Source organism: Poecilia formosa, unplaced genomic scaffold (assembly GCF_000485575.1).
Source record: "Poecilia formosa unplaced genomic scaffold, Poecilia_formosa-5.1.2 Scaffold414, whole genome shotgun sequence".
NCBI lineage: Eukaryota > Metazoa > Chordata > Actinopteri > Cyprinodontiformes > Poeciliidae > Poecilia > Poecilia formosa.
This window is the reverse complement of record NW_006800353.1, coordinates 439662-467592: the sequence shown is the minus strand read 5'-3', so window position 1 is coordinate 467592 and position 27931 is coordinate 439662. Positions and strand designations below refer to the sequence as shown.

Below are 27931 nucleotides of genomic sequence, written 5' to 3'. Positions count from 1 at the left end.
TCAGGGATTCTCATAAATACAAGAGGGAGTGTTTTGTTTTTTTTGTCGTATTTAATATCCTGTCTCCTCTTTCTTACAGTATATGAGGTGGTTACAGTCACAGGGGATGTAAAGGGAGCTGGGACTGATGCCAATGTTTTTGTCACCCTCTTTGGAGACTTTGGCGTCTCACCCAAGGTTCACTTGGCAAGCAAGTAAGTATAATTATGGTGCTAAATAAAAATGTTTCCCCAACAATTCCACCTTTTGATTTAAGACCATGCTTAATGTACATAACTACTGATGTTTACAGGTCTCGCATATTTTCACAGTGAATCATTAACTTTTAATGTTTTCTGTTTTTCCCTAATTCCTCAGCACAGAAAAGAGGTACTTGCTAACTGGTCTACAAAAGGAGATGGTTAACATTCTGTACCTTTGTTTGCTTGTATTGTGAATATGAGACTGTATGGGAGAGAATTCCTATTCAACTTTCCACTGGTCATTCTAAAAACTTTGACATTTGAAAATAGACTAAATGGTTTCCTTGTGAAGCAGGAATCTCTCCTTCATACAGATGTAAAAAGAAAAACAACAACAACAACCAAAAACAACTATTGGACTCAGAATATCTGGAGTAAGGAGGAACTATGTGACATGGCTAGTCTTCGTTTCCATTCTCAAAGGAATGAAAGAAGACCACGATGTCATTTATGCAGATGATCAAATGACTTCCAGGGGATCTTATCAGCAGCAGGCTGCTTTTATCTCCACTCACGCTGACTGACAGACAGAGTTACCTTGGCAGCGTACAGGACACACACAGCTTATTGTCAACCACTCTGGATCATGTCATCCACACCTTGTGGTGGTCCCATTCATTCATTTCAGTATGTATCAACGTGACTTGTATTCAGTATGTCCACACTCTGTGACAGCTAATTTGATAAAATACTGGACAAAGATGCCTTTGATTCCTCTGGTATTTACACAATAAACTTCTGGCTTAGTTAGCAGTTTCACCTTACTCCGATATGCGTCTGGTCCTGCCTGTATTGTGTCGTGATAGGTTTACACTTTGCAGCACAATACGGGCAAGGGAGATGCTTATCTCTTCAAGCCTCCAAGGCACATTAAGAATGTACTTCTTTGGAAATTCAGTGTGATTACAGCAGATTTAAAATTGCATGAATTCCAAAGTTTGCAGTGTCTCCTTTTCATCTCCGCGGGCAACTTGAAATGGTGTATGAGGGCACAAGTTCACCTGTTGACAGTTTATGACCTTAATCCTTGGCCTTACCGGGGTAACATTAAAAGCAAAAAAATAAAAGACAGATGTGGGTCTGTCAGGGAATCTGTCAACAGATATAAGAGGCCATCTGATGCGCAGTCTTGGGTTAGAGGGGGATTTCATGTGCTCACACACTCTGTTTCCTCTCTGCGAGGGGCAAAAGTACAACACATGAACAAGGAGAGAGGGGTGAAGCGTGAGAGCCTGAGGAAGGTTTCAGATCATACCACCATCAGTCCACAGGCGTCCCTTAAGCCAGATCAGCCGGGGTGATGCCCTTTACAGATTCTGAGATCAGTTCCTTTATCTGTCTGTTATAATCTCACTGGATTAAATAATGGAAGTTGCTCATGCCAGATTTCTCACAAATTTTAATACTTTCTCACTTTTTTTAATTTTTTTTTTTTATTTACAGAAGCCGGAATGCATTTGAGAAGAATAAGACGGATGTTTTCCGCATCAAAACACAAAACATTGGCCCAATTAAAAAGCTAAGGTACTGTATCATATGAAAATGCAAGTCACTGTAAAACCTCTCTTCATTGCTACACTAGAGTTGTTTCCATCATTGGATCAAATGTTTAAAATTTCCAAGTTGTAGGCAGCTCAATGAACGTAAGCTTCATGGTTAAATAAACCATGCAGAATGTAAGCATGTGTTTATCTGTTGGACATGAAGAGATTTTGTCCAGTGACAAAAGGTTAAATCCCATCTGTTGTTATGAGTGGATGAAGAGGAAGCAGAGCTACGTCACAGCCAGCCCACACAAGTTACTGAATCAGGCAAGGATTTATGAAACCCAAATTTCTAAACATGCAAAATCACCACCTCTACAAGTTCAAGAGCAATCACATCAAACACTTTTCATCTCGTCTCACCATCATCACCGAGCAGAGCTATCACTGTTGCCGTGGAGACCACTCGGCTAACAATTGGATGCATTTTATATGAAGGAATTGTGACCAGCTGCAACTGGTACTTCTTAGAGGTCTCTCTCAACAACAGTATTTTTCCTCTCAATTTTCCAGAAAGACCAGATTTGTAGCTTAGCAACTGGGTTTGTATGAAATTAATAGCCTTGTTTAGTATTAAACTGTAAAATTTTATCTCATGTGATGAGACGATTAGAGTGTGCAAATCAAATAATGTGAAACTCGGACTTTTGTTTTCTCTAGAATTGAACATGACAACACGGGAATGAGCGCCAGCTGGTTCTTGGACAGGGTGGTGGTGACCGACATGATCCGGCCCCATCTGCGCTTCTATTTCCCCTGCAACAACTGGCTGAGCCGGGAGGAGGGTGACAACCTGTTCGTCAGGGATCTCCTGGGCAGTCTAAACCCCATGGATGTCCCAAAATGTAGGCCACAAACTCCTCTTACAAAACCACAAAACAAGCGATTACAATTGGAAAGACGTTGTTTGGAAAAGTTGTGGATCGTAGTAGTGATTTGTAAATGTAAACCGAAGCCTCACAAAGGGCACAATACATTTTTAAAGATGAGGCAACCTTCCACAAAAACTGAGTAGTAATTGGATGTGTTTGACAAGGAAGACACTACTCTGCCTGAAAGTCTGCAGGCCGTCCTATAGTTTCAGGTTGTAACTGAATGCTATCCCAGTGTAGTCCTCGGGTAAAACTGGTCCCTGTGACCCCTGCCGTAATGCGATCTAACATTTTAGCACCTAATGACAATCAAGTCCAGCATTGCAAAGAGACAGTCGTAGCAACACAGCTGTTTGTCAAATACACACCCAGAGTTATAAATATTTAATTTGGAAACCATCTCAGAGGTGATATTTGAGGAACCTTAAGAAAGGGAATAGAGCAATTTAGTATTCTCCACTGTGGATTGGAAACTGCATTTGAGGCTTTTCCAGTGATTTTCACAAGCCATTTCTGGCCTAATGTGTTATTTTTTGTCTTGCAGTAAATAAGTATCTTGTGAGTGTTTTCACTGCTGATATGAAAGGAAGTGGGACTGATGCCGATGTCTTCCTGAATATCTTTGGAGAACATGGTGACACAGGTAATGTAGAATACACAGGACGGTTGGGTCTTCAAATGCACTCACTGGTAATAAAAGGTAAACACAAAGGAATAGTGGTGGAAATTAAAAGATAGCGCACATCAATCTGTATTACAGTCATTGAAATGCCAGATCCACTGGGTCATAGAGATGGCGGCATGCTCCATGTCAGAAGAGTGTGGCTCTCCTTCTGGCCTGGATACAAGCCACAGTTTGCTGTGGAATGGAGTCTTACAGCTGTTGTCTCCAGTGTTTTCCCACTGTGTTGATCCTAGAGATCAGAACTGGAATGAAATTGATGTCTCAGCTGATGCCACACAGGTTTGATTGGGGAAAGATGACAGAAGCTGGGTAGCCATGGACCTTCAGATGCCTTCATGTACACATTGGCTTCAACACTGGGCCAGCTGTGCATCGGTATACCCCGTATGCCAAGCGACACAATAGCCCCAGACTCATGTGAACCCACAATGCAACTCCACTTAATCGTGACAAGTTGGTTTAATGCTGTATAATGCTTTTGCAAGGAATGTTGGATGGTTGGATAGTTTAGCAGCTACCTTAGAGCACTTCCTCTCCAAGTGCCACCTATTCTGTTATTCTATGAACCTTGCAAATTTAAGGACATAGAACCTTCTCTCCCCAGTTGCACTAGTTAACATCTAGATTGAACTGTTGCTTCTTGGTGCTTCACCTCTTGAATCAAACTTATGTAGATTCAACATCAGTCCAATATGAAGCTCAAAATCATATCTATTCAGCAGTTCACTTTCAATAACTGCAACTTCTTGGGTGTCTTGAAGTTTCACTCTGTAATTCTTAATCATATTTTGTAATGTGAAAGGGGAAAGAAGACTGGATAGTGACAAAGACAACTTTGAACGTGGTTCAGAGGACAAGTTTACAATAGAGGCTCCAAACCTGGGAAGGCTTAGAAAAATCACCATCGGTCACAACAACAGAGGTTCCTCAGCCGGATGGTTTCTAGACAAGGCATGTAGATGGATGAAGTTGTGGTTTTAAAGATGTGCACTTCTTCAAAAAACAAAAACTGCTAATTGTGCTTAATGTTCCTTACATCGCAGGTTGTCATAGATGATATGGGGAATAAAGAAATATATGAATTTCCGGTGAATCGCTGGTTTGCCATGGATGAAGATGACGGCAAAATACAGAGAGACGTCTTGGTTGGATCAATGCAACCAATGGGTGTGATAATAAGTGCCATCAACTTGTGTTTGCTACACTTTAAGCATGAACCATCAAATAAATTCCTATTTAAATCCATTTAAAGAGTATGTTTTCAATCCAAAAAAGGTAATTTTATATTTTTATCTGCCTATTCAGGGATTATATACAATGTTCAAGTAATGACTGGTGACATCAGGGGAGCAGGAACCAACTCCAAGATCCACATGGTCATGCATGGCTCCAAGGGCTTAAAGAACAGTGGCAAAATTTTCCTAGAAGGTGGTGCCTTTGAGCGAGCTCTCATTGACATCTTCAATGTAGAGATCTGTGAACTGATCAGCCCTCTCAGCAGGGTCACCATCGGTCATGACAACGGTGCTGTTGGTGCAGGGTGGTACTGTGAAAAGGTACTACACATTTCTAATTGGTAACAGATTGATTGTAGCAGCGTGGTTTATCCATTAAGCAGCCATTTTGCTTGCAGGTGGTGATATACTGTCCGTTCACTGGCATTGAGCAAACATTTCCATGTGGGATGTGGCTGGATGAGGATGAAGGAGACGGACTTATTGAGAGGGAACTGTATGAGATGGTCTCGCTCAGACAGAAAAAACACAAAAGTGAGTTAAAAAATAAATCATAGTGTTTACTGTGTAGAATTTTTTTAAAAATCTTTTTATACAAATTTTGTGTTGGAATAATACTCTTTTTATTCACGCCAGAGTACCCATGGTCCTTGTGGATTTGGACCTCAGACATAAAAGGTGCCGGCACAGATGCCCAAGTATTTCTGCAGATTTATGGAGAGAAAGGAAAGTCAGATGAGATTAAACTGGAAAACAATTCAGATAGCTTTGAACAAGGACAGATTGACAAATTCATGGTAAATCTGGGATCGTCTCATTCTTTATTTGGTTTATTTGAGATGTTGATCCATAAAATGTTCCTAGGAGGCGATTTTAATGTTTTTGTTTATACCTAACTTTTTTGGGGGGGATTTCTGTAGATCGAAATGCCGGACATGGGACGATTGTTAAAATTGCGGATCTGGCATGAGAAGAGAAATCCATTTGCTGGCTGGCATTTAGCGAAGGTGAGCCACGACTATTCTTTCTGTTGTGTGAAGGAAGTTCACAAACCAGAGTGCAGTAAAAGGTGAGCTTGATGACAGACGAGACTTTTTGCAGGTCACTTTGCTCAAGACTCTAACCATGGACAAGTACTCTTTTGAATGTGGCCGCTGGCTGGACATCAATGAAGATGACAATGAGATTGTCCGAGAACTTCCCGCCACAGGAGCACTCATTGATGAGCCGCTGCCCCGTAAGATATCAAGATATTCCCCAGTTATTAAAATATATAGTGTTTAAGTACGGTGTGGCAGGAACGGTGTGAATTGTTCCTAGAGCAACACCAGCTCTTTCCTGATACTTTCATTTCAGTGATAAAGTATCGGGTCACAATCTGCACTGGCAACGTCAGTGGTAGTGGCACCGATGCCAGCGTGTTCCTCAATGTTATTGGAGACTTGGGTGACACAGGAGAGCGTCTCATGTTTATGAGCAAAAACAACGTCAACAAATTTGAAAAGGGAAACGTGAGTAAACGATTAACCTAAATTTCACATAAATTTACGTTCTTGTTCTTTGTGAAACATATTTTAAGTCTTTATTTTCTCCTTGTTTTGCCCGCAGCACGACGAGTTCCTCATCGAGTCAGTCTTCCTGGGCCAGGTGCGGAGAGTCAGAGTAGGTCACGACGGCCGCGGTGGAGGCTGTGGTTGGTATCTTGATAAGGTGTTGGTCAGAGAGGAGGGACAGCCTGAGTCCTCTGCCACTGAGTTCCCATGTTTCAGGCAAGACGATACTCTCAACAAGAAGCATCTTGAGCTGTAAACTGAAAATCTTAGCATGTATGCTACATCTGTCTCAGGTCCTGTTTAAGGTCTTTGCTGGATTTACTTCAGTTTACTTAAACTCAGGTACAAGGATCAGAAAAAAGAGGGAGCAAAGGAGCCACAGTTCATGCACAGGCATTCACACTACACACTAGTTTAGAATGGATCTAACCTGATATACAGGGTTAAGAAACAAAATCTTTACCCGTTATAGATTTCGTCTGCAATTTATTATCAAGTTTGATATCAGACAAAGATAGTTTTGTTAAATAAAAAAAAAAGAGTGCTGAACTTTCCCAGGAACGGCTGGCCGACCAACGTTAGAACAAGATGGCTCACCCAGGAGGTCACAAAAGAGCCCAGAACTGCCTCTAAGGCCCTGCGGACCTCACTGGCCTCAGCTAGCCCTTTAATGACTTTAGCCATGTCATCTTGATGATCTCCAAGACCATTGGGAAACATTTCTGAGCACTGTTGAGATGAAAGTTACATCTGGCTTAAAACTAACGGAGCCTTTTAGAAAAACAATAACATTCAAACACGGTGTGGTGATGTTACGGTCTGCGGCTGCTTGGGTTTCCTAAGACCTGGGAGATTTTTGCCTTAATGCATTTATATTTCGGACTGTTAGAAAATAAGCAGCGAATTGTTGATGTTTTTTTAATCTTTATATTCAGTAAAATGTAAAAATGATTTTACATGTAGGAAAGTGATAAAATATTTTTTTAATAATTCACATGTTTACATCCTAATTGTTCTGTGCAAAGACCACTAAGCCAGCTGTCAGACGGCTAAAATCCTTCTGGCATTTTTAGAAGTCTTCTTACTGATGCAAATTGCCCATGTTTGGGGTCAGTAGGTTTCCAGTGGCATGTGTTTAAGTAGTTAGGTAAGAGCTGGATGGCCTTGCCATTACAAATGGACACTAAATGCATGCAGCCAGCCAGCTCTCTCGTTCTGTAACTGGAGTGCAACCGCAAAGCTGGGTGCAGTGTTACTTCCCGAGGAAAAAAGTGTTCTTCCTGCCTGTCTGTGTTGCTCATTAGAGACGGCTTGGGAGACTTAAGACGAAGTAATGAGACAGAAGAGCCATGTTCGTGATTCTTCTGGAGTTCCTTTTATGCGGCCAATTATTTTATCCAGTCAAACTCACATTATCACAATTGACTACAAACTTTGGTTGTAATAAATATTTATTTTTTTTTATGTTTAAATTGTGCCTTAAGTTTAAAGCTGGGTAAGTATTGCTTCCATAAGACAAAGATATACATTTTGTTGCATGTATACATTTCATGTTAAGTTTTGTATTACCTTGATTTTGTGTTTGTCTTGTTATATAATTTTTTTCTTTAATATTAGTGATTTATTTCAAGTCATTCTCATGACAACAATGTACTAACAAATATATTTCTCAGATAAATATAACATGGTTTTTATTCTAGGTGGCTTGATCGCAATGAAGATGACGGGCAGATTATCCGTGAGTTGGTTCCAGCTGGAGACGGGGTGCGTCTCTTTAGTAAGTCACTACGGAATTTTTTTTTTTGCAAACCCATTCATTGAAAAAAAAAGAAAAAGAAAAAAAACACCAAACAAATAATTTAACATTTGTGTTAAAATTTGAATAAACAATGAAACATTTTGCGTGCAGATGTCGGCTACCACATCGCAATCAAGACAGGCAGCGTGAACGGTGCCAGTTCTGACTCCAAAGTGTTCGTGAAGCTGTACGGTGAGAAGGGCGACACTGACAAAGTGATCCTGGCCGTCTCAGACAATGACCTCAGGAATTACTTTGAGACGGCAAGAACTGACATCTTCACCCTTGATACGTATGACATTGGAAAGGCAAGTGTGTTGTATCTCGGAGAAAAATCACGTTCGGGCACTTTATTTGAAGCTAATCCCCGTATTTCATCAATTTTACTCTGTACGTGCAGATCAACCGTCTTCTGATTGGTCACACAAACGAAGGCTTACGAGCCGGATGGTTTCTGGACAGTGTGCAGATTTCCGTGCCGGTTCACGGGATGCAGTATATGTTCCCGAGCCACCGCTGGCTCTGCAAAGATGAAGCAGACGGCAAAGTGGAGGTTGAAATCTATCCCAGCGAGGTCTTGGAAATTGAAAAATGTAAATGAAAAATAAAACAAAGTATGTCCCTCTTATTTACATGTTTTTTTTCTCAACTTGTCATGGTGAACTCACACCTTTTCTTTAACAGTGATCAACTATGAAATAACAGTGGTCACTGGTGACATCCGATCAGCCGGGACCAACGCCGATGTCTTCTGTCAGATATATGGAGATGAAGGGAAAACTGAAATCCTCGCCCTGGAAAGCCGCTCCAACAATTTTGAACGTGGCACCACTGAAATCTTCAAGGTCTCTGTTAAACCTCAAGATATGTTAATGTTCACTGTGTCTTCCAAAAATATTCATCTTGAATTACTACCATCTCAGTAATGCATCACAGGGTTTGCAATAATTTTTCTTTTAAAAAAAAAAAAAGAAAAGTGAAAATCTGAAAGCAGAGATGTGCACACATGGGAGTTGCTACAGCAAGGGTGTCAAACGTATTTTTCTTATGAATGTCCTCAAAAGGCCGGTTGTGGCAAAATGTACTGATAAAACCCACTAACAAACTTCTGAAATTTGAATAAATAGCCACCTCTGCACTCAACGAGTACTTCTTAAGATTCAGTAATACTGAACATCATTTCAGATTGATGTAATTTGGCAGCATATATATGAAAACTACAGAAAAAGATTGTGGCCACTGGAAAAAAAAATAATGATTCTGGCTTTAGTTTTCTGAGATAAAGTCAAAATTCTGAGAAAAAGGTTCAAATTTTCACATTTTTTTCTCAGAATTTTGATCTTATTTTCCTCAGAATTTTGATTTTGCTTCTCAGAATTCTGACTTTTGACCTTAGAAGATTAAAGTCAGAATAATTCTGAAAAAAGTCAAAATTCCGAAAAAAAAGTCAAAATTCTAAGAAAATTATTGTTATTTTTTTCTGTGGTCTTAATCTTCTTTTGTTGAAAACTGCTGTTATTTAATTGACAAAATATTGTTTAAACAGACAACAGTTATTTTCAAGGTTTATGTGTCTCTGGGCCACATAAAACTTTATGATGGGCCAAATTGCAAAAAAAGAATGAGAAAAAAAAAAACCTTCAGTCTCTAGATGCAGTTTCTTACAATCACAGCAAAAGGTGCATTTAGACTGAAAAAAACAAACAAACAAAAAACATTTCAGACACATACATTCATACTTCAAATACTGTTGTTTCCCTAAAATGCAGATTGAAGCTCTGGATGTCGGGAAAATCTATAAAATCCGAATCTTCCACGACGGTAAGGGCATCGGAGACGGATGGTTTCTGGAGATGGTGGACATCAAGAGGCTAACGATGGCCATGGTGCAGATTGAGGTGAAGAAAGAAGAGACGACTAAAAAGGACAAGAAGAAGGACAAGAAAAAGAAAAAGAAAGAAGAGGAGGAGGTGGAGATAATTGAGGAGCTGCAGGAAGTGGTGGAGACATTTACTTTCGCTTGTGGCCGCTGGCTGGCCCGGGACGAAGAGGACGGGGAGATTGTGGTTGAACTGCTGACTGACTCCAACGAGGAATTGGAGAGTAAGTGGAGCATGACTGTAATCTGCACACTCACTAATATGTCAAGCCTGACAGGCAGTGTTTTAATTAGCCACTGCATTCCATTAAAGACTTACTTATGTTTTCCTTTCAGTGAACTCTTATGAGGTTTATGTATACACTGGGACAATGTGGGGTGCCGGGACCGATGCCAAAGTCTACATCACCATTTACGGAGAGACTGGTGACACAGGGGAGCGATGGCTCAGGAAATCCAATCACCTGAATAAATTCGAGAAAGGACAGGTATGTTTTGTTCGGTGGAACTCGATTTTAAAATTAAGTTTAATTCAACTTTTGTTGTCAAGGAAAACGGTCACCACTTCTAGTGGATTAATGTATTTCCTCCTGTACTTATGATCCAATTGAGTTAAAATATATCTTCTCTCAAAATTGTAGCCTGTATTTAAAATGTTTTTAAAAAATTGTACTTCTTCTATAACACTTTAAAAGCTTTAGCACACAGAGAGCAATCCTTCATTATTCTGCTCTATAGAATATTAAAAGATTTATATTTGTTTGTGTTTGTGGACAAGAAACTGTTTTTTTTTCCAAACTTGCCTTCCAACGAACTGGTTAGCATGTAGATAGAGGCCACTACACTGAAAAAGCACAAAATCTTACCAAGTATTTTTGTCTGATTTCCAGTGCAAATATCTTACTACACTTAAACTTAAAATAAGACAAAAAAAAAAAAACATAAACAATGCAAGTAACTTTTCAGCAAGAAATAGGAACTTGTTTTATGTCAATAATTCTTTCATATTAATGAAAAAAAAAGTTCTAGTTCCACTTAAGGACACGTTCACTTAAAGGAACCTCCCATATATTGCAAAAAAGTTATTAGTAAGTTGGTTTTGTCTGTTTCAAGTGTATCCAAGTGTCTGTTTCATACCCATGTTTTGAGATATTGCCACTCAAAACCTGGACCAAAAATACTTGGTAAGGATTTTTGTTTTTACAGTGTGGCCGTTTTTGACATTTGATGACCTTAAGATGACACTTTTTGCTGCAGTCCTCCAACTGAGCTTCAAAGATTTTTACCTCCTTCACCATATTCCTCACTTTGAGCCTTGGCAAGACCGGTCTGGTTTCCTCATTCCCTTTTTGAATGGAGGCCAAGAGGAATGTGCTTCTGTTTCAAGTGATGTTTATGCCTCAGGGCCACAGGAAGTCATGGATTACTAATTGAAAGTTCATGCATGCTTTGAGGAGTATAAACAAAAAAAAAAACTTTCAATTACACGTACTTCTATTAACTAAAGAGTACAGAATGCCAACAAAAACTTTCATACCCATGTTATATTTAGGTTTAAAGTGATCTTTTAATTTTACCGACATGCTTCGTCTAACTAGTAGTGACATTTGCCCCAGCCAGAGTGGTGACAGGGAGGCTTTCCAAACCCAAATACGTCAAGTTTATCACCGAAGATGAATCATCAAAACACCAGCAGAAGCATGATCAACAATTAGGAAGGTTTTAATTCCAGTAAAGATTTATCTTTTGCTTATTGAGAAGGGTATAAATATTTGTTAACATGCCATTTTCTGATAAAATGTAAATAAAAAGTCTCTTTTTTCATATTTCTACTGCTTGTGTGTGACCCAGGAGGATGTTTTCAGCCTGACAGCAGTTGATCTCGGGGTCCTGAAGAAACTCAGGATCCGTCATGACAACAGCCAGGCCAGCGCCGGCTGGTTTTTGGACAGAGTGGAAATCGTGGACACCAAAGATGACACAACGTGAGTCACTGGGATAACAGGAAGAGGGCAGCTGACCACTCAGCTATTCAGATCAGAGTTATCTGATCTGAGACCACAATATTGAAAAATGGTGTTGATTTAGGATATTTCACTCAGATGTGATTAAACAGTATTAACTCAGCCAACTCATAAAACATATTATGTCAGTAGAGCTCCACTGTGTGGTATGAAACGGTACTTGACTTTGAAAAAAAAAAAAAAAAAAGATCACCAGTGTTATGTGGAGACTTTGAATCTGAACAAATCTAGAGAATATTTGGAGTAAATCATGTACTTGGACGCAGGTATTTTTTCCCATGTAAACGGTGGCTTGCTGTTGATGAAGACGATTGCCAGCTTGCCAGAGAGCTGGTCCCTGTGGATGAAGCCTTCATGAAGAAGGGGGATGAAGATGAAGACGACTCTGAAGCGACCCTTGGCTTGGAACAGAAGGGTGAGAACAACTATTGAAAAGCAAAAGTATGATGGTTCAACCAAAACCGTAATAAAATTTAATATTGCAGGATCTTCATCTCATATTTATTACTGTATTTTTTGTCACCTTTTGTTTTTATGTATCTTTAATACTTTACAGTTGCATAGCTTCCATCTCTATTTTTATGATTATTATTTATTTCTAATTTGCGTCTCTATTTGCCTACCACTTTGCTGTTGACGCATATAAATCTTACCAGATTCTATTCTATTCTATTCTATTCTATTCTATTCTATTCTATTCTATTCTATTCTATTCTATTCTGAACCAATAAGACCCATTAAAAGGGAAATAACTCGCCTATTTAGTAACTTTTGTCTTGTTTTTTTTTTGTTTTGTTTTTTTTACAGCCATGTCAACAACATACACAGTGAGGATAAAAACCGGCGACAAGAAATATGCAGGAACAGATGCGAACGTCTTCATGACCCTTTTTGGTACCAAGGATGACACAGGTGACGCTTTAAGCTATTATATTGTGTTTGATTTGCATGCATTGTAATGTATTTAAGCTCCTCTGTGCATATCTGCAGGTATAATTACTCTAAAGGCCTCAAAGACGCATAGAAACAAGTTTGAGCGAGGCATGATTGATGAATTTACAGTGGAAGCTGTTGACCTGGGACCCTTGAGGAAGCTGCGCATTGGACATGACAACTGCGGTACATTAAGATATATATATATTTTTTTCTTTTTTTAAACATTGCCAAATAACTCAAAGTTCATTCACATTGATGAATTTTTAAGGAGGAGGATCTGCAGGGTGGTTCCTCGATTGGGTAGAGATCGACGCTCAGTCTGTAGGGCAGAAGTTACGCTTTCCGTGCGGCCGCTGGTTGGACAAAGGAGAAGACGATGGGGCGATTGTCAGGGATCTCTTTCCTAACCCTCTTCAAACAGAGTTTTACACACCATGTAATACTCACTGTTTTATGTTGCACTCGTATGAAATTTGTTTCTTTTGGATGTGCCAAAAATACGTTTGATTTGTTTTATTTTTGTTGTTCCTAGTTGTTCCGTACGAGATTAAAACCTTCACCAGCGACGTTTTCGGAGCCGGGACAGACGCCGACGTCTTTCTTGTTCTGTATGGAAGAGACGCAGTGTGCACTCAGCAGAAGTCCCTGTGTGTCAACAAGAGGGAAAGGAGAATGTACTTCGAAAGAGGAGCTGAAGACATGTTTATTGTTGAAGTACGTTAAAATATGAGAAGCTACAAATTAATACATGCAGAATTTTTATTTTATTTTTTTTTTATCTTTTGGAAAGCAGATGGTTGCCTATGGCGAATTCTTCCTTTAAAAGAGCAATTTGTATTGTTGTTCTTGCAGTTAGAAGATGTAGGGGACGTAATTGAGAAGATCCGCATCGGCCATGACAACCGGGGGGTCAACCCGGGCTGGCACCTGGACAGAGTGGAGATCAGACGCCTGCTCAGGAAGGGAAAGGTACGTCTGCAGCGTGACTGCAACAATAGAGGAAACTCTATATTGACCAGTAAACTCTTTAGCATTCAAATCATCTGGTGAAAAATACTATTTCTTTTAATTATTGTTGCGTCAAGCAGGTATGCATGATTATAAATGAATGAATGTAGCATTTTTCATTAAAATTTTTTAAAATTATGTGTTTCACCTTGTAGAATTTGACTTTTCATAGTGTATCTGTGTAATCGTCATTGTGAAGGTAACGTTGAAGGTAATCAACGCTTAAAATATCTATTTTTAGAATAATTAGATGTAAAAATTAATTATTAGATAATAACCTAAAAAATACATTATATCCACAGATTAACCTAAATTAATGATAGCAAACATAAAATAGTGCAACACTTCAAACTAAACATTTATCAGGTTATCAGCCCACTAGAAATATGTTAATGTAGAAAATATTTAAATTTATGAATATATTGGCAAAGGTTCCTCTCAATCATTTATTCCAAGACTGACTCTGGAAAACTTTCTGTTTTAGGGCTGCAAAGTCATTTCTCTTAGCAGTTCCCCTTTCACAGAAACATTTTGGACATCCTACCCCATTCGAAGCCTGAGGTCAAGGGTTAACATTAGGCTATAAAAGAGGATTCAGCCATAACCTGATGTTGTTTGTTGGACAAATAGCCAGATGGCAGTTCTGGTAAATGTACAGCACTGGTTCCAATTCCTGTAAAAAATTTAATTCGGAATCCAGGATCGATGAAGACCAACCCCAGTGTGAACACTAGCTGATCTACTGAAAACACAATTCAACCCTGATGCTTATTTTCTGTTTAAAGTCGCAGTAGACTCACATTTCCCATCTATTTACCACTTACCAGCGTTTTCTTCTCCTGTTTCTAGTCAGCAGGTGGTGATGTTCTTCACCTGGAAAACTGACACTGCTCCAACAGTGTGGTTTTACTATCATCACAAATACACATTTGAAAACACAGACAGAAAATACTAAGATAAATTCTTGGTGGTAATAATGTTCATTCTGTTTAGGGCTCAGAGACCGTCATCTTCCCCTGTGAACGATGGCTCGCCAAGTCAGAAGACGACGGAGAAACAGTGCGAGAGCTGCAGCCCTCTGACATCATCACTGAGAAGCTTTCCAGAGACGGCAGCCTGAAAGTGACTGAGGTCGAAGTGGAAGATGCCCTGGAGAGTATGTTGTGTCTTGTTTTGTTTTTTTTCCTTTGCCTCTTTCCCTTAATAAATCTGTCATGACAGCATTGTCAAAAGATGGTAAATTGCCTCTTTGTTCTGTACATTGTCTTGAAAATAGCCAAAACCGATGTGCTCTGTTGCTGTTATTCCCACCACAGCGCACACATACAACGTGTCAGTGATGACAGGTGATGTAAGCGGCTCTGGTACGGACGCGAACGTCTTCCTCACGATTTATGGAGACCTGGGGGACACTGGGGAGAGAAAACTGAGCAAGTCGGAAACGAACAGTAACAAGTTTGAACGGGGATCTGTAAGAAAACGTTTTCTTAGCTACAACACTTGAAGAGAAGACACACAGTGCTCGTACACCTTGAGCTTTTCCACATTTTGTCATGTTACCACCACAAGCACCAGTGCAAAAATCATACAAGACTAATAATCTGAACCCTTTTTCCTAATATCGAAGGTGCAACTTTTCTCCCTATACAGACTGATTTTCATGGCCTCAGTCAAAATGGGATGGGTGAATGTCAAAGTCTTGCCACTAATTTTCTGTTAGATTTAGTTCTGGACTCAGCCTGGGTCATTCTAAGTCATATATCTGTACATATGCTTTAAATTAAACCCATTCCATTGTGGCTATTTATATTTTTATTTGCAAATAAACTTGAAACTTGTAACTTCACACTTCATCATCGTGCATAGTGTCGCTCTGTTCCATCAAATCTTAATGATGTGGAAAAGGTCAAGTGATAGGAATGCTGTACTTTCGTGAGGCGCTGTATATGTTATACATGCTTGTAATTCATCATCATCTTTTCTCCAAGGTGGATAAGTTCACGATTGAAGCAGTGGACCTCGGGCAGGTTTTTAAGATAAAAATCCGCCATGATAACAGCATGGTGAGTCCTGACTGGTACTTGGACCAGGTGGAGGTGTTCGATCTGGACACAGAAGAAGTCTACCTGTTCTTATGCGAGCGCTGGCTCTCCAGGAAGAGGGAGGACAGACTCATCGAAAGAGTCTTTTATGTCAAGGTAACAGACGCAGCCATAGGACTCGATAGTTATAGATAAAAATATTTCTCTCTTATCTCTGTTATTTTCTATTTCTAAGCAGCTGCATTTGTCTGTGCCTGTATTTCTTAATCTCTTGTGTTTTAGGATTATGACGGTGTCAGAGAGAGCCTAAAGAGTAAAAAGACCTCAGCCTTGACAGTGAACAGTGTTGATAGTAACATGAACAAAAAGAGCAAGAAGAAGAGGGAGGACGACAAAGAAGAAGAAGAAGAAGAAGAAGAAGATCTACCGAGTAAGAAATATTCACACATTCATCATGATCTCATTTTGAGGTCAGTCACATCCTCAAGGTATTATACCCGCCTTGCAGTCATACCGTACCACGTCTCCATCTGCACTGGGCTGGAGAGGGATGCCAGCACCACCAGCAGGGCATATGTAATCATCGCTGGGGTCAATCACGCCCAAACGGAGAGGCTGTGGCTCGATCTCCCTGACGGGAGGAAGGGCTTTCAGGCTGGCTCCTTGGAGAGCTTCGAGGCCCACGGTTCAGACGTGGGGGAGATTAAAAAGGTGGAGGTGAGTAGCGGGGGTGAAGCTTTTAGAGTTTCACCGAGGAACGGGCACTCCCATGCACACCCACACATGAGTCAAAGTGCTGGAAAAATACAGCCTTGTTGTGTGAAGTGATTGTCCTTTCCCCTCCCCGCAGCTCGGCCATGATGGGGCCACTCCGGAGAGCTGCTGGCTAGTTGATGAGCTGGCCGTTGCTGTGCCAACCAAAGGGGTCAAATATATCTTTGCTTGCAAGTGCTGGCTGGCCAAAGATCGAGGGGACGGCTTGACAGCCAGAGTGTTCAATGTGTTAGATGCAGAGGCCATTGCCATCACCCAGAAGGTTCGTAAACGGACAAGAGAAATGACTCAATCTGTTGTACTTTCACATATCAAAAACTGTGAAATCTTTAACATGTTTGTTTATTTTCAGCATTATTTATAGCTAGGAATAACTAGTTTCTAATCAATAGGGACATCTTAAAAAACAGCTAAAAATAAACACCCATTCTGAAAAATCTAATGTACTACATGATATTACAGTCAGACTTCCTCAAGCACATAATTTCATCCCTTGGAAATCCTTTTTGTCATGTAGCCTCTAATTATGAGGACTTTACAGAAATGCATTTGTACAGCAGTGTGAGTAGATTATATAATGTAATAACTCAATAAATTTTCAGGTTGTCCATGTGTTATTGTATCTAAAGCACTGTTCTGATTTTTATCACCCTTAAAGACTTTATCTGTCTTAGATATATTAATATAATTAGTTTATGAATCCTATAAGAGCGATAAGACAAGTTTATTATAAATTTTTGGTGCAGGGCTATACTTTACAGTTAAATTACATATTAATGACTATTAAAGTCATTGGGCTCATAAATTAACCACTGGGTGTAGGTTTTTTTTTTTTTGACAGATCATCTCTTTGGCTGACATTATCTCTTTCAAGAAAGAAATGACTGTTAGTCTTACCATATTGCCTGTGTTTATTTGTTTTCCTGTTAGACAGAAAAAAAAAATCGCAAATATGTTTTCGTTTAATAGCTAAAACGCTCAAAGAATCTCTACAAAACAGTAGTCACTTAGTTTCCCTTTTAGAGCTAGATTATAAGATGTAAAAGCAACTTTTATAATCATGTTGTTTTATAAGGACTCCGTGACTACAGGGTTGCCATTTTAAGCTGTTTTTATTTGTGATTAGCACAGTTAGAGTAGGTAGCATTATTACCAAGAGTCTGAATTAGCTTCCCGTGAGAGTGTGTCTTAGCGACTAGATTTCAATATTGCCAAATCTAGCATGTTCTGCAGCAGACAGAAGATGAACTCTGAACGGGAAAACAGATAATTTTGCTGTATTACATTTAACCTTCCTGTTATCTTTTGAAAGCCTTGCGCTCTCATGAACACTTTCTTTTACATCGTCGAGCCACATTTGAGTTCTATTCTTATTTTATACTGATACTGAAGATATCTAACTAAAGAGTGTTGTTAGTACAACCTGGTAGCACATATTGTAAGTTCAAAGATCTTATTTTGAAATTCCAAACCCGTGAGTCTCTGATCAGGGTCAATCAATATGAAAATCATCCGATTTCCATGCCACAGATGATTTCTTAGTTCTCTAAATGAGGAAAAACAAAATATCCTGATTCAAATGGACTACCTTGTATCGGGTTGTTTTCTTATCTGATTTGTGAAACACTACGATTCTTTCAGGTTATCTATGAGTTGACGGTAGTAACCGGAGATGTGCAGAATGCAGGAACGGACACCAAGATCTTCATGTCTGTGTTCGGTGCCAACGGCAGCACAGAAGAGATTCTGCTGCAGAAAAACGAGGACAGGTAGCCTAAATATATACATATATATTCTTTTCATATCTTTACACCCGTTTTCTACTCTGAAATATGAAAAAACACTCTGAGTTGCTTATTGTGGGGGACAGGTTTGAGCGCGGTCAGGAAGACACTTTCAACATGGAGATCGATGACATAGCCCCACTCAAGAAAATGAGGCTCCGTATTGACGGCTCCGGCAGCCGACCCGACTGGTTCCTCGACAAGGTCAGCTCACGGTGCAAAGCCCTGCATCTGGATACGCACACGTACATGTCAACAGGTTCTGTGCATTAGCACACGAGTAGAAAAAAAAATAAAAAGGTTTCTCACTACAATACCCTGACAAAACACCATCAGAGGTCACTTCTACCATCTACATGAAGTTTCAGCTTTAAAAGGTTGGAATGTCTCTCTCCCTGCTAACACTGCCTCTGCGGGGCAGCAGAGCAGCCGGGAGAAATCCCATGCCCTGTCGATCTGCGCCAGGAACTGCAGTGTGACTGTGAGCATTTCCTTGACTCGCCCCGTTCACAGAGCCTGGTGTGTTCAGCATCACAAGCAGATGTTCTGCCTTTACGGATAGCTGGGACCGCGCATCGGAATGAACTCGACAGCTGACCGAGCGAACATCCAGAATAGCAATCAGCCCAAATAAACGTGCATACAGCTGAGCTAATAAGAGAGAGGTTGTGTGGGCAAAGCACTTCCACTAACAATAAAATATTTAGAGGACATTGCAACGATACATTTCATCATCCATGCATGGAGCACTCTAGTAATAGCTTATCCCTGATTAAACACTGATGCATTACCAATAACCAGGTGTTGGTTATTAATCTTTATTTATTATAAAGATTAATTAATTATATTTTATTTTATTTTTTTTCTAGTGCCATCACAAAATCCGGTGTCACGTCCTCTGACGTCATTAATTTTTATTGTCACCTCTCCTGCTTTGCATCGAGATTATTTTTAAAACCCAGCTGTTGTGAATCCAGGTGATCATGCGCGACCTGAGCACAGAGGAGGTGTACGTGTTTACCTACGAGGAGTGGCTGTCCAGGACACGCGGACCCAAGAGGACTGTGATCTGTGAGATGCCTGCTGTGGTGGACGATGAGGTGATGGTGGAGCTCACCACCTACATCATCCAGGTCAAGACGAGCGACATTTCAGGTGAACTCCACAATCAGAGATTAAGAAAAGCAGGAGGAGTGGCAGGTTTCCCTGAAGTTCTCTGTCATTACTGATATTTTTTTCAAAGGAAACTTTACCAATGTAAGGAAATTGTAGGAAATTTGAGTGGGATTAAAAGCAAGCACAAGGCACCCCAGCAATTAGCCAAAAGTTGCCAAATAGTGATTACTCGCTGTTATATCTAATTGTTGTCGTTGTGACTTGAACTTTGTTCGACCCCGCCCCTCAGCTTTTATCCTGCATTTACATTCAGGATTCTAATTGTGTTGTAACTCAGAAACACAAAGTGTTTTCCATTCCCTAACTATTTGATGTCAGATGTTTCAACCATTGTTCCTGCTTAATTGGCGCTTTGGGAGAAGTAAAAGTGTCCAGTCCACATCCATTCAACAAATTCCTGGTTAAAAGGTCTATGTTGACAAGGAAACTGTTTCCTGTTTTCGTGTTTGGTTCCAAATAAGACCTATGGTAATACTTTTGTTTCAAGTAGGGTGTCAGAAAAAATTAATAAATGTACCTATTTGCTCAAAAAGGCTGTTTGTGATTGATTAACTTTTGATACTTTTGTGATTTTCATGTTTTATGACTCTTTTGTGATAAGATACTGGCCCTTTTAAATTGGACTTTTCTAATTGTGGTGACTTGAATCAAACATAATCTTTGTTGAATAAATATCGAACTATGAATAAATAATTGAGCTGTTAATTTAACAAACTTCATCCTTAAATCCACTAAGCTGCAAGTCGTAAGCCGCTGATCTGAATGTCTCAGCATTTTAATCAAGCCACAGACGAATCTGTTTGGAGATTTCTTTATTTTAATATTTCGAGCACGCGTGAGAGAGAGGGGGTTGGAAGAAGAACTGATTTGATTCAGAGGCAGACAGCGCATGAGGCCATTTCAGGTCTACCTATCAGGCATGCAGTCATCCATCCAGCCAGGCTTTCATCTCAGGGTCAGTGCCAGGTTAAGTCCCGGGGTGTTCAAACTCAGGAGAGCGGCTCAGGCAAACTCTTTCATCACCAGCATCCCCCCAGCTCTGCCAGAAAGATCCCAAGGGACTCTGTAGTTAACACGGACGTTTCATCTGTCAAGTGTGTCAATTTGTTTTCACGCCACTTTCAAAGGGATCCATCTGTCAGCGGTTGGATTTTGAGCCCCCTTTCATCCGCAAACATAACATATTCTGATTGTAAATGAGATCACTGCTAACAAATCGCTAAATACATCTCATCCTGTCCCCTTTAGTTCCAATCAGAAGTCGGGGTTAAGTTGGGTGTTCGTGCTTCTTGTCCTCGTCCAGAAGGTTTTTCTGCAGGAAAAGGGATGTTATTCATTTGATTGCCACACGGTGATGAAATAAATCCTGTTTAGTAGTCGTGCACACTCCTGCGCCACGTTTTCTGGCTGCAGTATTTTCACAGTTGCACTGCTGATCAATGTGATAGCATAGCGAGAGGTCTGAGCCGACTTCAAAAGACCCCGCTTTGCCTCTGGCAGTTACTAGAAACTAGGATGCAGCCCTGCACCAAATGCTGAGGCTCTGGGAAGAGAAAGCTGCCAGTGTGATGGAGACACAGCCACATGCATGCAAATGACATGACAAGAGGTGGAATGGAGCATGCATGCAGAAAATGTTTTCTGATTGCCTGTGGGACTTGGGATGTGACATTTGCACATGAACTATGAAAACAAGATCCTAACTTATTTAAAATAAGTTCATATAATCAACTTTATGGCAGTATTATGGCATTCTCAGCACGTTGCAGAAAGAGAGAGAAAATATATTGAAAGCAAGCAGCAAAGCTTAAATGCCATAAAACTTGTAACAAAATCACTCCACTCTGCAGTTTTATAACAGTTCTCATAATTGTGTGATTTTCTTTTCTGTCTGCACAGGAGCGGGCACCGACGCCAACGTGTGGGTCATCGTTTTTGGAGAGAACGGTGACACGGGGACTCTGGCGCTGAAGGATTCCACCAAGTCCAACAAGTTTGAGCGCAAGCAGGTGGACATGTTTCGCTTCCCCGATATCCTCAGCCTGGGAGACCTCTCCAAAGTCAGAGTTTGGCACGACAACACAGGTCAGCTGCTTGGATAAATGGTCACTTTGCATAACGGGAAGATTAAATTAGGAATGATGACACTGATTTAGCTGAAATCTTTAGTGAACATCTGATTGTTCTGACTTTGATCTTGTTTCGTTTGAGTGATTTCTGTTGTTTCTAATTCATGTTTCTTTTCTCTTTTTTTTGCAAAACACTATAAGCTTTATTTTATGAGGCCTTACTTTATGAACAGGTTACAATTTAATAAATAGCTAAAATATACATAATTTATTAAATGTCATACATTATTAAAATTCTTGTGAATATGATATGTAATTCCACAGTTTATTTAATTGTATTGGGGGGGAGGGGTTTGTTCCTCCTTTAAAAAAGTGGATCTGTTGTCCAAAAATACCTTTGTAGGATAAAAATCTCAGATCAACAAAGGTTTATAAACCAGTAAGATTGTATATTTGATGTGGTTTTTATTTAAGAAATGAAGGGAAAAGGGAGAAAAGAAAAGAACCCTTATTATAATTTAAGAAAAAAAAACCTTATTTCAATGTTTACCTTAGAACAGGTCAATTAATTTCCTGTTAATCAGACGAATTGCTGTCTCTCACTTATTCTTTTTCACTCGTTTTGCAGGTATTGCTCCAGGTTGGCACTTGGAGCACATTGACGTGAAGGATGAGTTCATGGACAAAACTTTCCGTTTTCCTTGTGACCGCTGGCTTTCCAAGAAAGGCGATGATGGACAGATAATGAGAGAGCTGGCCTGTGCAAACAATGATTATTTAGACCTCAACGAGAAAACAAGTGAGCTATTATACACCCTTTATGCTTTATGATACCCCTGGTAAGGATGAGTAAAAAGTTACTTTTTGCATCTCTTGCTTAGGATGCACATCTAAAAAAATTTACTTTTCTGTTCTGCCATCACAAGTTTAAACAGTTCAACAAACACTTCAACTGTGTGCTTTGCCCAAATAGTTGGAGTTTATAGCAACAGCCACTGGGTCTAATGTGATTAACATAGAAAAATAGAAATGTGATGAACATAGATTAATATAGAAAAGCATTTCCCACTGTCAAGTACTTGAAGTACCAAGATATTTGTCTTACAAAATTTGATGCTTTGATCTGAAAATGGGTCACCATCAAGTCTATCAGTAGGGTAATGTTTGAAAACATAATGTGCATCAACATAGAAATAATGCAATAATTCCCTCAGTGCCAAAACCTAAATCCTTTAGAAAACCTGAAGGAAAAACTGCACAGAAGAGAGCATAAAATAAAATCTCAGACTCTGGTTGATCTGGACCAGAGTATGATTGTGTTTCACATCTTTATCCAGGGAATAAATAAGGGTGAGGTGTGTTGTTTCTTAAAGCTAAATAATGAAGTTTCTGTTGGGAGATGCCGGAAAGATTGTACCGTGACTCTGTTCTGGACTTTGTCTCTGAAAGAGTATGAAATTTGTGTCACAACTGGAGACACAGACGAAACCAAGGAGAATGCCTGGATTGTACTGGAGGGGAAGAAGTGCAGATCAAAAGAACTTGTAATGGAGAACTCTTCAAAGAAGAAGAGGTTTTTGAGGTAAGTATTTCCCGTCTGGTTTGGACATTTTTCCTGGTAAAGTTGTTTCCATTATGCTGCTTGCACTTAGGTTAATCCTACCTGCAAAAATGACTTGAACAACAAACCATTTACTATAATAACATCATAGTACAATGTCAAAACTGAATCATTAACATAAATGATCAGATTTCAATCAATTTCAGGCATTTTTTTTTCCTTTTCAGGGGAAATGTTGACAGATTTGAGTTTTCCTCAAAGAATGTGGGTGATATTGCTGCCATCTGCCTGGGCCACACGCCCAAAGATGGGAAGAAAGTGAAAGGAGAGATTTACTGGCATGTCGAGGAGGTAGTTGTGACTGAAAAGGAGCTTGGAAACAAGTAAGAGAACTCTTACAACTCCTTTAGAAGTCATTTGATTTCTACTAACACTCGTAGGTTGGTTTGTTTGTAAGCTAAAAACTTCCCGTTTTCTTCCTTTCCTGTCCAGGTACATCTTCCGCTGCAATGCCCTTATCCCGCTCTCTTCGAAGAGGGACGATTACCTGACCTTTGAGTGCACAAAGACCGTTGAGAGCTTCGCAAGCAAAGCTCGAAGCCTGGTGCCCGTCAAGTATGAGATCATCATCATCACAGGCGACGAGAAGGGAGCGGGAACAGATGCCAACGTTTTCATCACAATCTACGGCTCCAACGGAGACTCAGGCAGTCGCCAACTGCGGCAGAGGCTACGTAACCTCTTTGAACGGGGGCAGACTGATCGCTTTGTGGTGGAAATGCTGGACATGGGTGATCTGCAGAGAGTTCGAGTGGAGCACGATAACTCAGGACTCTGCCCTGGCTGGTTGCTCGACAGGGTGGAAATCACCAACACAGCCAATGGCGTCACCACAATTTTCCTCTGTGGGAAGTGGCTGGACACGAACAGAGCGGACGGACAGATTGCCAGGGTGCTCTATCCAAAGTACTGACTCTGAATTAATTTCTGAAAGGGCCAAAAGCAGAAGGATCTACCTTAAAAATTAAGTTACCAAAACCATTCGGGTGCATTTTATATCTCAGGAACGAATGATGTTTTCATTTGTAGATTTGACTAAACTGGGGGAATGTAAAAGCTCTGCTTTCTTTGGCCAGGGAAAATCGGAATGTGCCATTTTTATATCCTGCTGTGAATTTTGTAAATGTATGTTTTATAAAAGATTAAAATGTTTTGTATTCACCTCAAGCACATTTTCAATTTTGTTTAGATCTCTTGCTGATCCATAAACCCCAGCTGTACACATTTTATAGCCACTACAAATGAATAAAATATAACGTTAGGTTCTTGTGAGAGTATTTTAGCATCTTACAGGTAAATTTCTTTGATGGTTTTGCTCATTTTCCTAGATGTAGTGTCAAGCAGCTGTTGCAGAGTCTACAGTCACGTTCTACTCAATATTTAAAACAATTTCAGGCATTTATGTGAGATGTTTCTGCATAGGCCAGGCTTTAAATATGGAAATTAATCAGAGGATGGATGGACAGGTGGATGAATGGAGCAGTAGAACAGGGGGAAAAAAAGTTTGAAAACACTTTGTTTTTATATTTACAGTGAAGTCTGGGTTTTCACATTATTTAGGGATTCCAACATTACAAGAATAAATAAAACACTTAAGGTAAGGCAAGGTAATTTATTTAAATAGCACATTTTCAGCCACAAGGCAGTTCAAAGTGCTAATCTTAGCATTAGCGCACAAGCTAACATCCAGACTCTACTCATATTTCTGTTCTTGGGGTTACCACCAATCAGTACCAAGGAAAATAAACAGTGCTTCAGGATTGGCTGCTTTGCAAACGCCAGCCAATAGCGTGTCAGGTAGCGTTGCATTAAGGTGTTCATGTCCCATTTTTGTTCAAATGTTTTAAATATGATGTTTTAAAAATGTTTACCAATGAACAAAACTGCAAATACTGCACCACAATTAGTTTGGGATCCACTCTATTTAGTTTTTCTCTTCTTAAAAATATTGAAACTCCGCTCTACTCCCAGAGCATAAAACAGTTAGAAACAAGCAGCTGGAGCAGTAAGCCACTGAGCTAAAAGCAGAATGTCAGATCTTCCATCAGCACCTTATTGAATTTAGAAGCAGATTGTATGTCAAGCTTCTCCTCCAGTCAAAAGTACATGGACGGTGTTGTGCTGAAAATTTATATTTTCATGTTAGAGAGACGCAATAAATTACTCAGATTCTGATATTTACTTCAGCTTTGAAAGAACTTTGCACAAAACAAAAACATTTCAGTTTAATCCAGTTTATTACAAAAAGAGCACATAAAAAAGGATAATATACAAGCCATGAAATGAAATTAAACAATTTAAAAAAAGAAAAAAGAAAAGAAAATAAGAGAGTTTGGGCTTAGCAATGCAAACCTTAAAATCATTATGTCATTATTAGTAGTAATAATAAATAAAGTACAAAATCCCACCACATGTGAATCTAACATTTACCTCTAATATTCTCACTCGTTTCTTCATCAGCACACTCATTACTGTTAATGCGCTATTGCTTTAATATTAATGATAAATACTTCTATTTTCAGATAAAATATTCCATACTGGAAACACTGCGCAGTCACAGCTAAACAGCAGATCTTCACACGAGGATGGCGGCAGCCCTTTCACTGGCACATTTTGGCTTATTTTCTCTTTGCGTTTGTTCTTCAGAATCAAGCAACAAAATGAAAAGAAACGAAAAGAAAGGAGAAAAGAAAATCTAATTTTTTTTTCTTTGTATTCTTTGTATATAGTTACACAATGTACTATTAAATCATCGCGACTGTACTGGCACCTGAGAAAACATGCATTTTTAGAAAAAAGTTGTGCTTTGTAATCCATGTCTGTTCGCCTAGACTGTGAGAAGAAAGGGAGCAGATTGAGCAAAAGAGGGACGGAAAGTGAAAAGGAACAAGAGGAGTGAAAACATACAGGAAGGGAAAATTAACTAAAAAAAAAAGAAAAAGAAAAACACTGCGGCCTTTAGAAAACCCAACAGTGCCTCTTCTTAGTCCAAATAATTTTTCAAAGTAATGCTGTACTACAAATTTTGATTTGTAATAATTTTGATTACAAATTTTTAAAGAGAGTTTTGATATTTCTTTTAGAAGTGGAGTTCTTTGGAGAGGTTATGAGGCATCGTGGTGTGTCAAGGTTTCAGAAAGTCTTTCAAATGAGATATTAGAAAAGGTCCCTAAATGAGTAAAGATTTTCTCTCTTATTTGCAGCCAGACAGTGTTGCATCTTTTACTGGCTTACAACTAAAACAAATTTGTGCCTTTGAAGACTTTCCAAGTTGTGAAAGTCAACCATGATGTGCCAAATAAAGGAGCGCTGCCTCCTGTCACTCATCGAAAGGTAATACTGTTTAGTTGGCAAACCAGGAGTGGCATGTCTGCTAGGCAGCTGGCTGCAGGAAAGGTATTTGTGCAGCAATTAATAAATAAGTAAATAGTTACTCATCATATTTGTGTTAACCTATAGAGGTTAGCATTAGGCAAAACATTATGTGCTAGTTAAGCTAAGGTTAAGATCTGCTCTGAATCTCTCCACAGAACCCCAAAAATCTAAATCTGAACCGTCTCTTTAATTAGAATGGCTTTCACGTGTCTTTGCTCCACTCCTTCAACTATTTATACAACCAATAAGGCAGGGGGCTTCATGGGCTGATTGTTGTTGGTGGTTTCAGTGTCATGGAAATATCTCAGTACACCTAAAGCGAGGCACTTGTTATGCTTATGTCTTCGAAGTTTTTTTTTCTTTTTTCTTTTTTTTTGGAAAAAGAATCCAAGACTGCTAGAATCAAAGACAAAGACAAATACAAAAGTGGCCAAAAAGGAGCATGCTTCAATAAGACGTTAAGACAGTGCGCCGTAAGAAGCAGAGCATACAAAATAAAAGCCGGTTAATTCATCTAAGCAAAATTTTTTTATTTATTTATTTATTTTTTGCTTGCTTGTTTTTGCCAGTGAGAGGGTTCCCATGTATATCAAACAGGTGAGTGCAAAACAGAACACAAACTGAAAGACTAGTTCACTTCACTGCAGTTTGTCCACGTCACAGCATGGGGGATCAGAGAGATTGCATTGAATGGAATGTAACTAAGATCCACAGCACCACATGGGAGACAGACAGACAGAGAGCAGGCTCAGTAGCTCAGTCTGAGACCGTAAACATCGCATAGCCAGCTTGTGGAGATCAAACAGCAGGGCTATTTTTTTCCTTTTTTTTAAAATATACTTTAAGTGTTCAAAAAGTACAACTGCATGCAAAGCATTCCCATTTCCAACAATGCAAAAATGAGGTAATCATTTTTTTTTCATAGTGTTTTTTTTTCTCGTTATTTCTAAATAAATAAATTATGATTCATTCGCTCTCTCTTTCTCTCTCTCTCAAAAAAAAACCTCTATAAAATTAAATACATCCCCACAATATTCACAATTAGTAATAAATTATGATTGTTAAATACTTAAGGCATTTCAGCTGACAACACCCTGTGTAAACTATGAAAACTTCATCACAGATGTCTCCACTATGGGAGGAGGCAGTGTCAACACTCGCAGTGCACAAGACGGGAACTGGAAGGTCTAATAATCCTTTGCTATCACAGTGCATAGGACGGTGCGGGTCCTAAAGGTGATCCTTAAAACATGGCTCTGTGGGACTGAAGTGAAACAAGAAAAAAAAAAAAAAAAGAAGTGATATTTTTGTTTA

The 27931-nt window shown here is 39.4% G+C and overlaps 1 protein-coding gene across 1 annotated transcript; it reads left to right on the top strand.

Moving 5' to 3' along the window:
• LOC103155157 (lipoxygenase homology domain-containing protein 1) lies at positions 1-24288 on the top strand (the record flags this gene model as incomplete). Its single annotated transcript, XM_016663324.1, has 40 exons — positions 1-194; positions 1686-1766; positions 2447-2631; positions 3203-3301; positions 4146-4294; positions 4387-4510; positions 4649-4899; positions 4977-5112; positions 5215-5375; positions 5499-5585; positions 5680-5815; positions 5935-6089; positions 6187-6347; positions 7832-7908; positions 8041-8237; positions 8330-8522; positions 8614-8774; positions 9699-10032; positions 10145-10296; positions 11660-11793; positions 12099-12247; positions 12640-12744; positions 12823-12951; positions 13037-13204; positions 13301-13482; positions 13621-13737; positions 14770-14932; positions 15093-15247; positions 15765-15974; positions 16101-16248; positions 16327-16535; positions 16669-16854; positions 18234-18361; positions 18463-18580; positions 19354-19531; positions 21452-21637; positions 22250-22420; positions 23071-23203; positions 23410-23565; positions 23675-24288. Coding segments are annotated over 40 exons (6639 nt in total), but the record flags the coding sequence as incomplete, so codon positions are not given.
• Positions 24289-27931: the final 3643 nt, after the last annotated feature.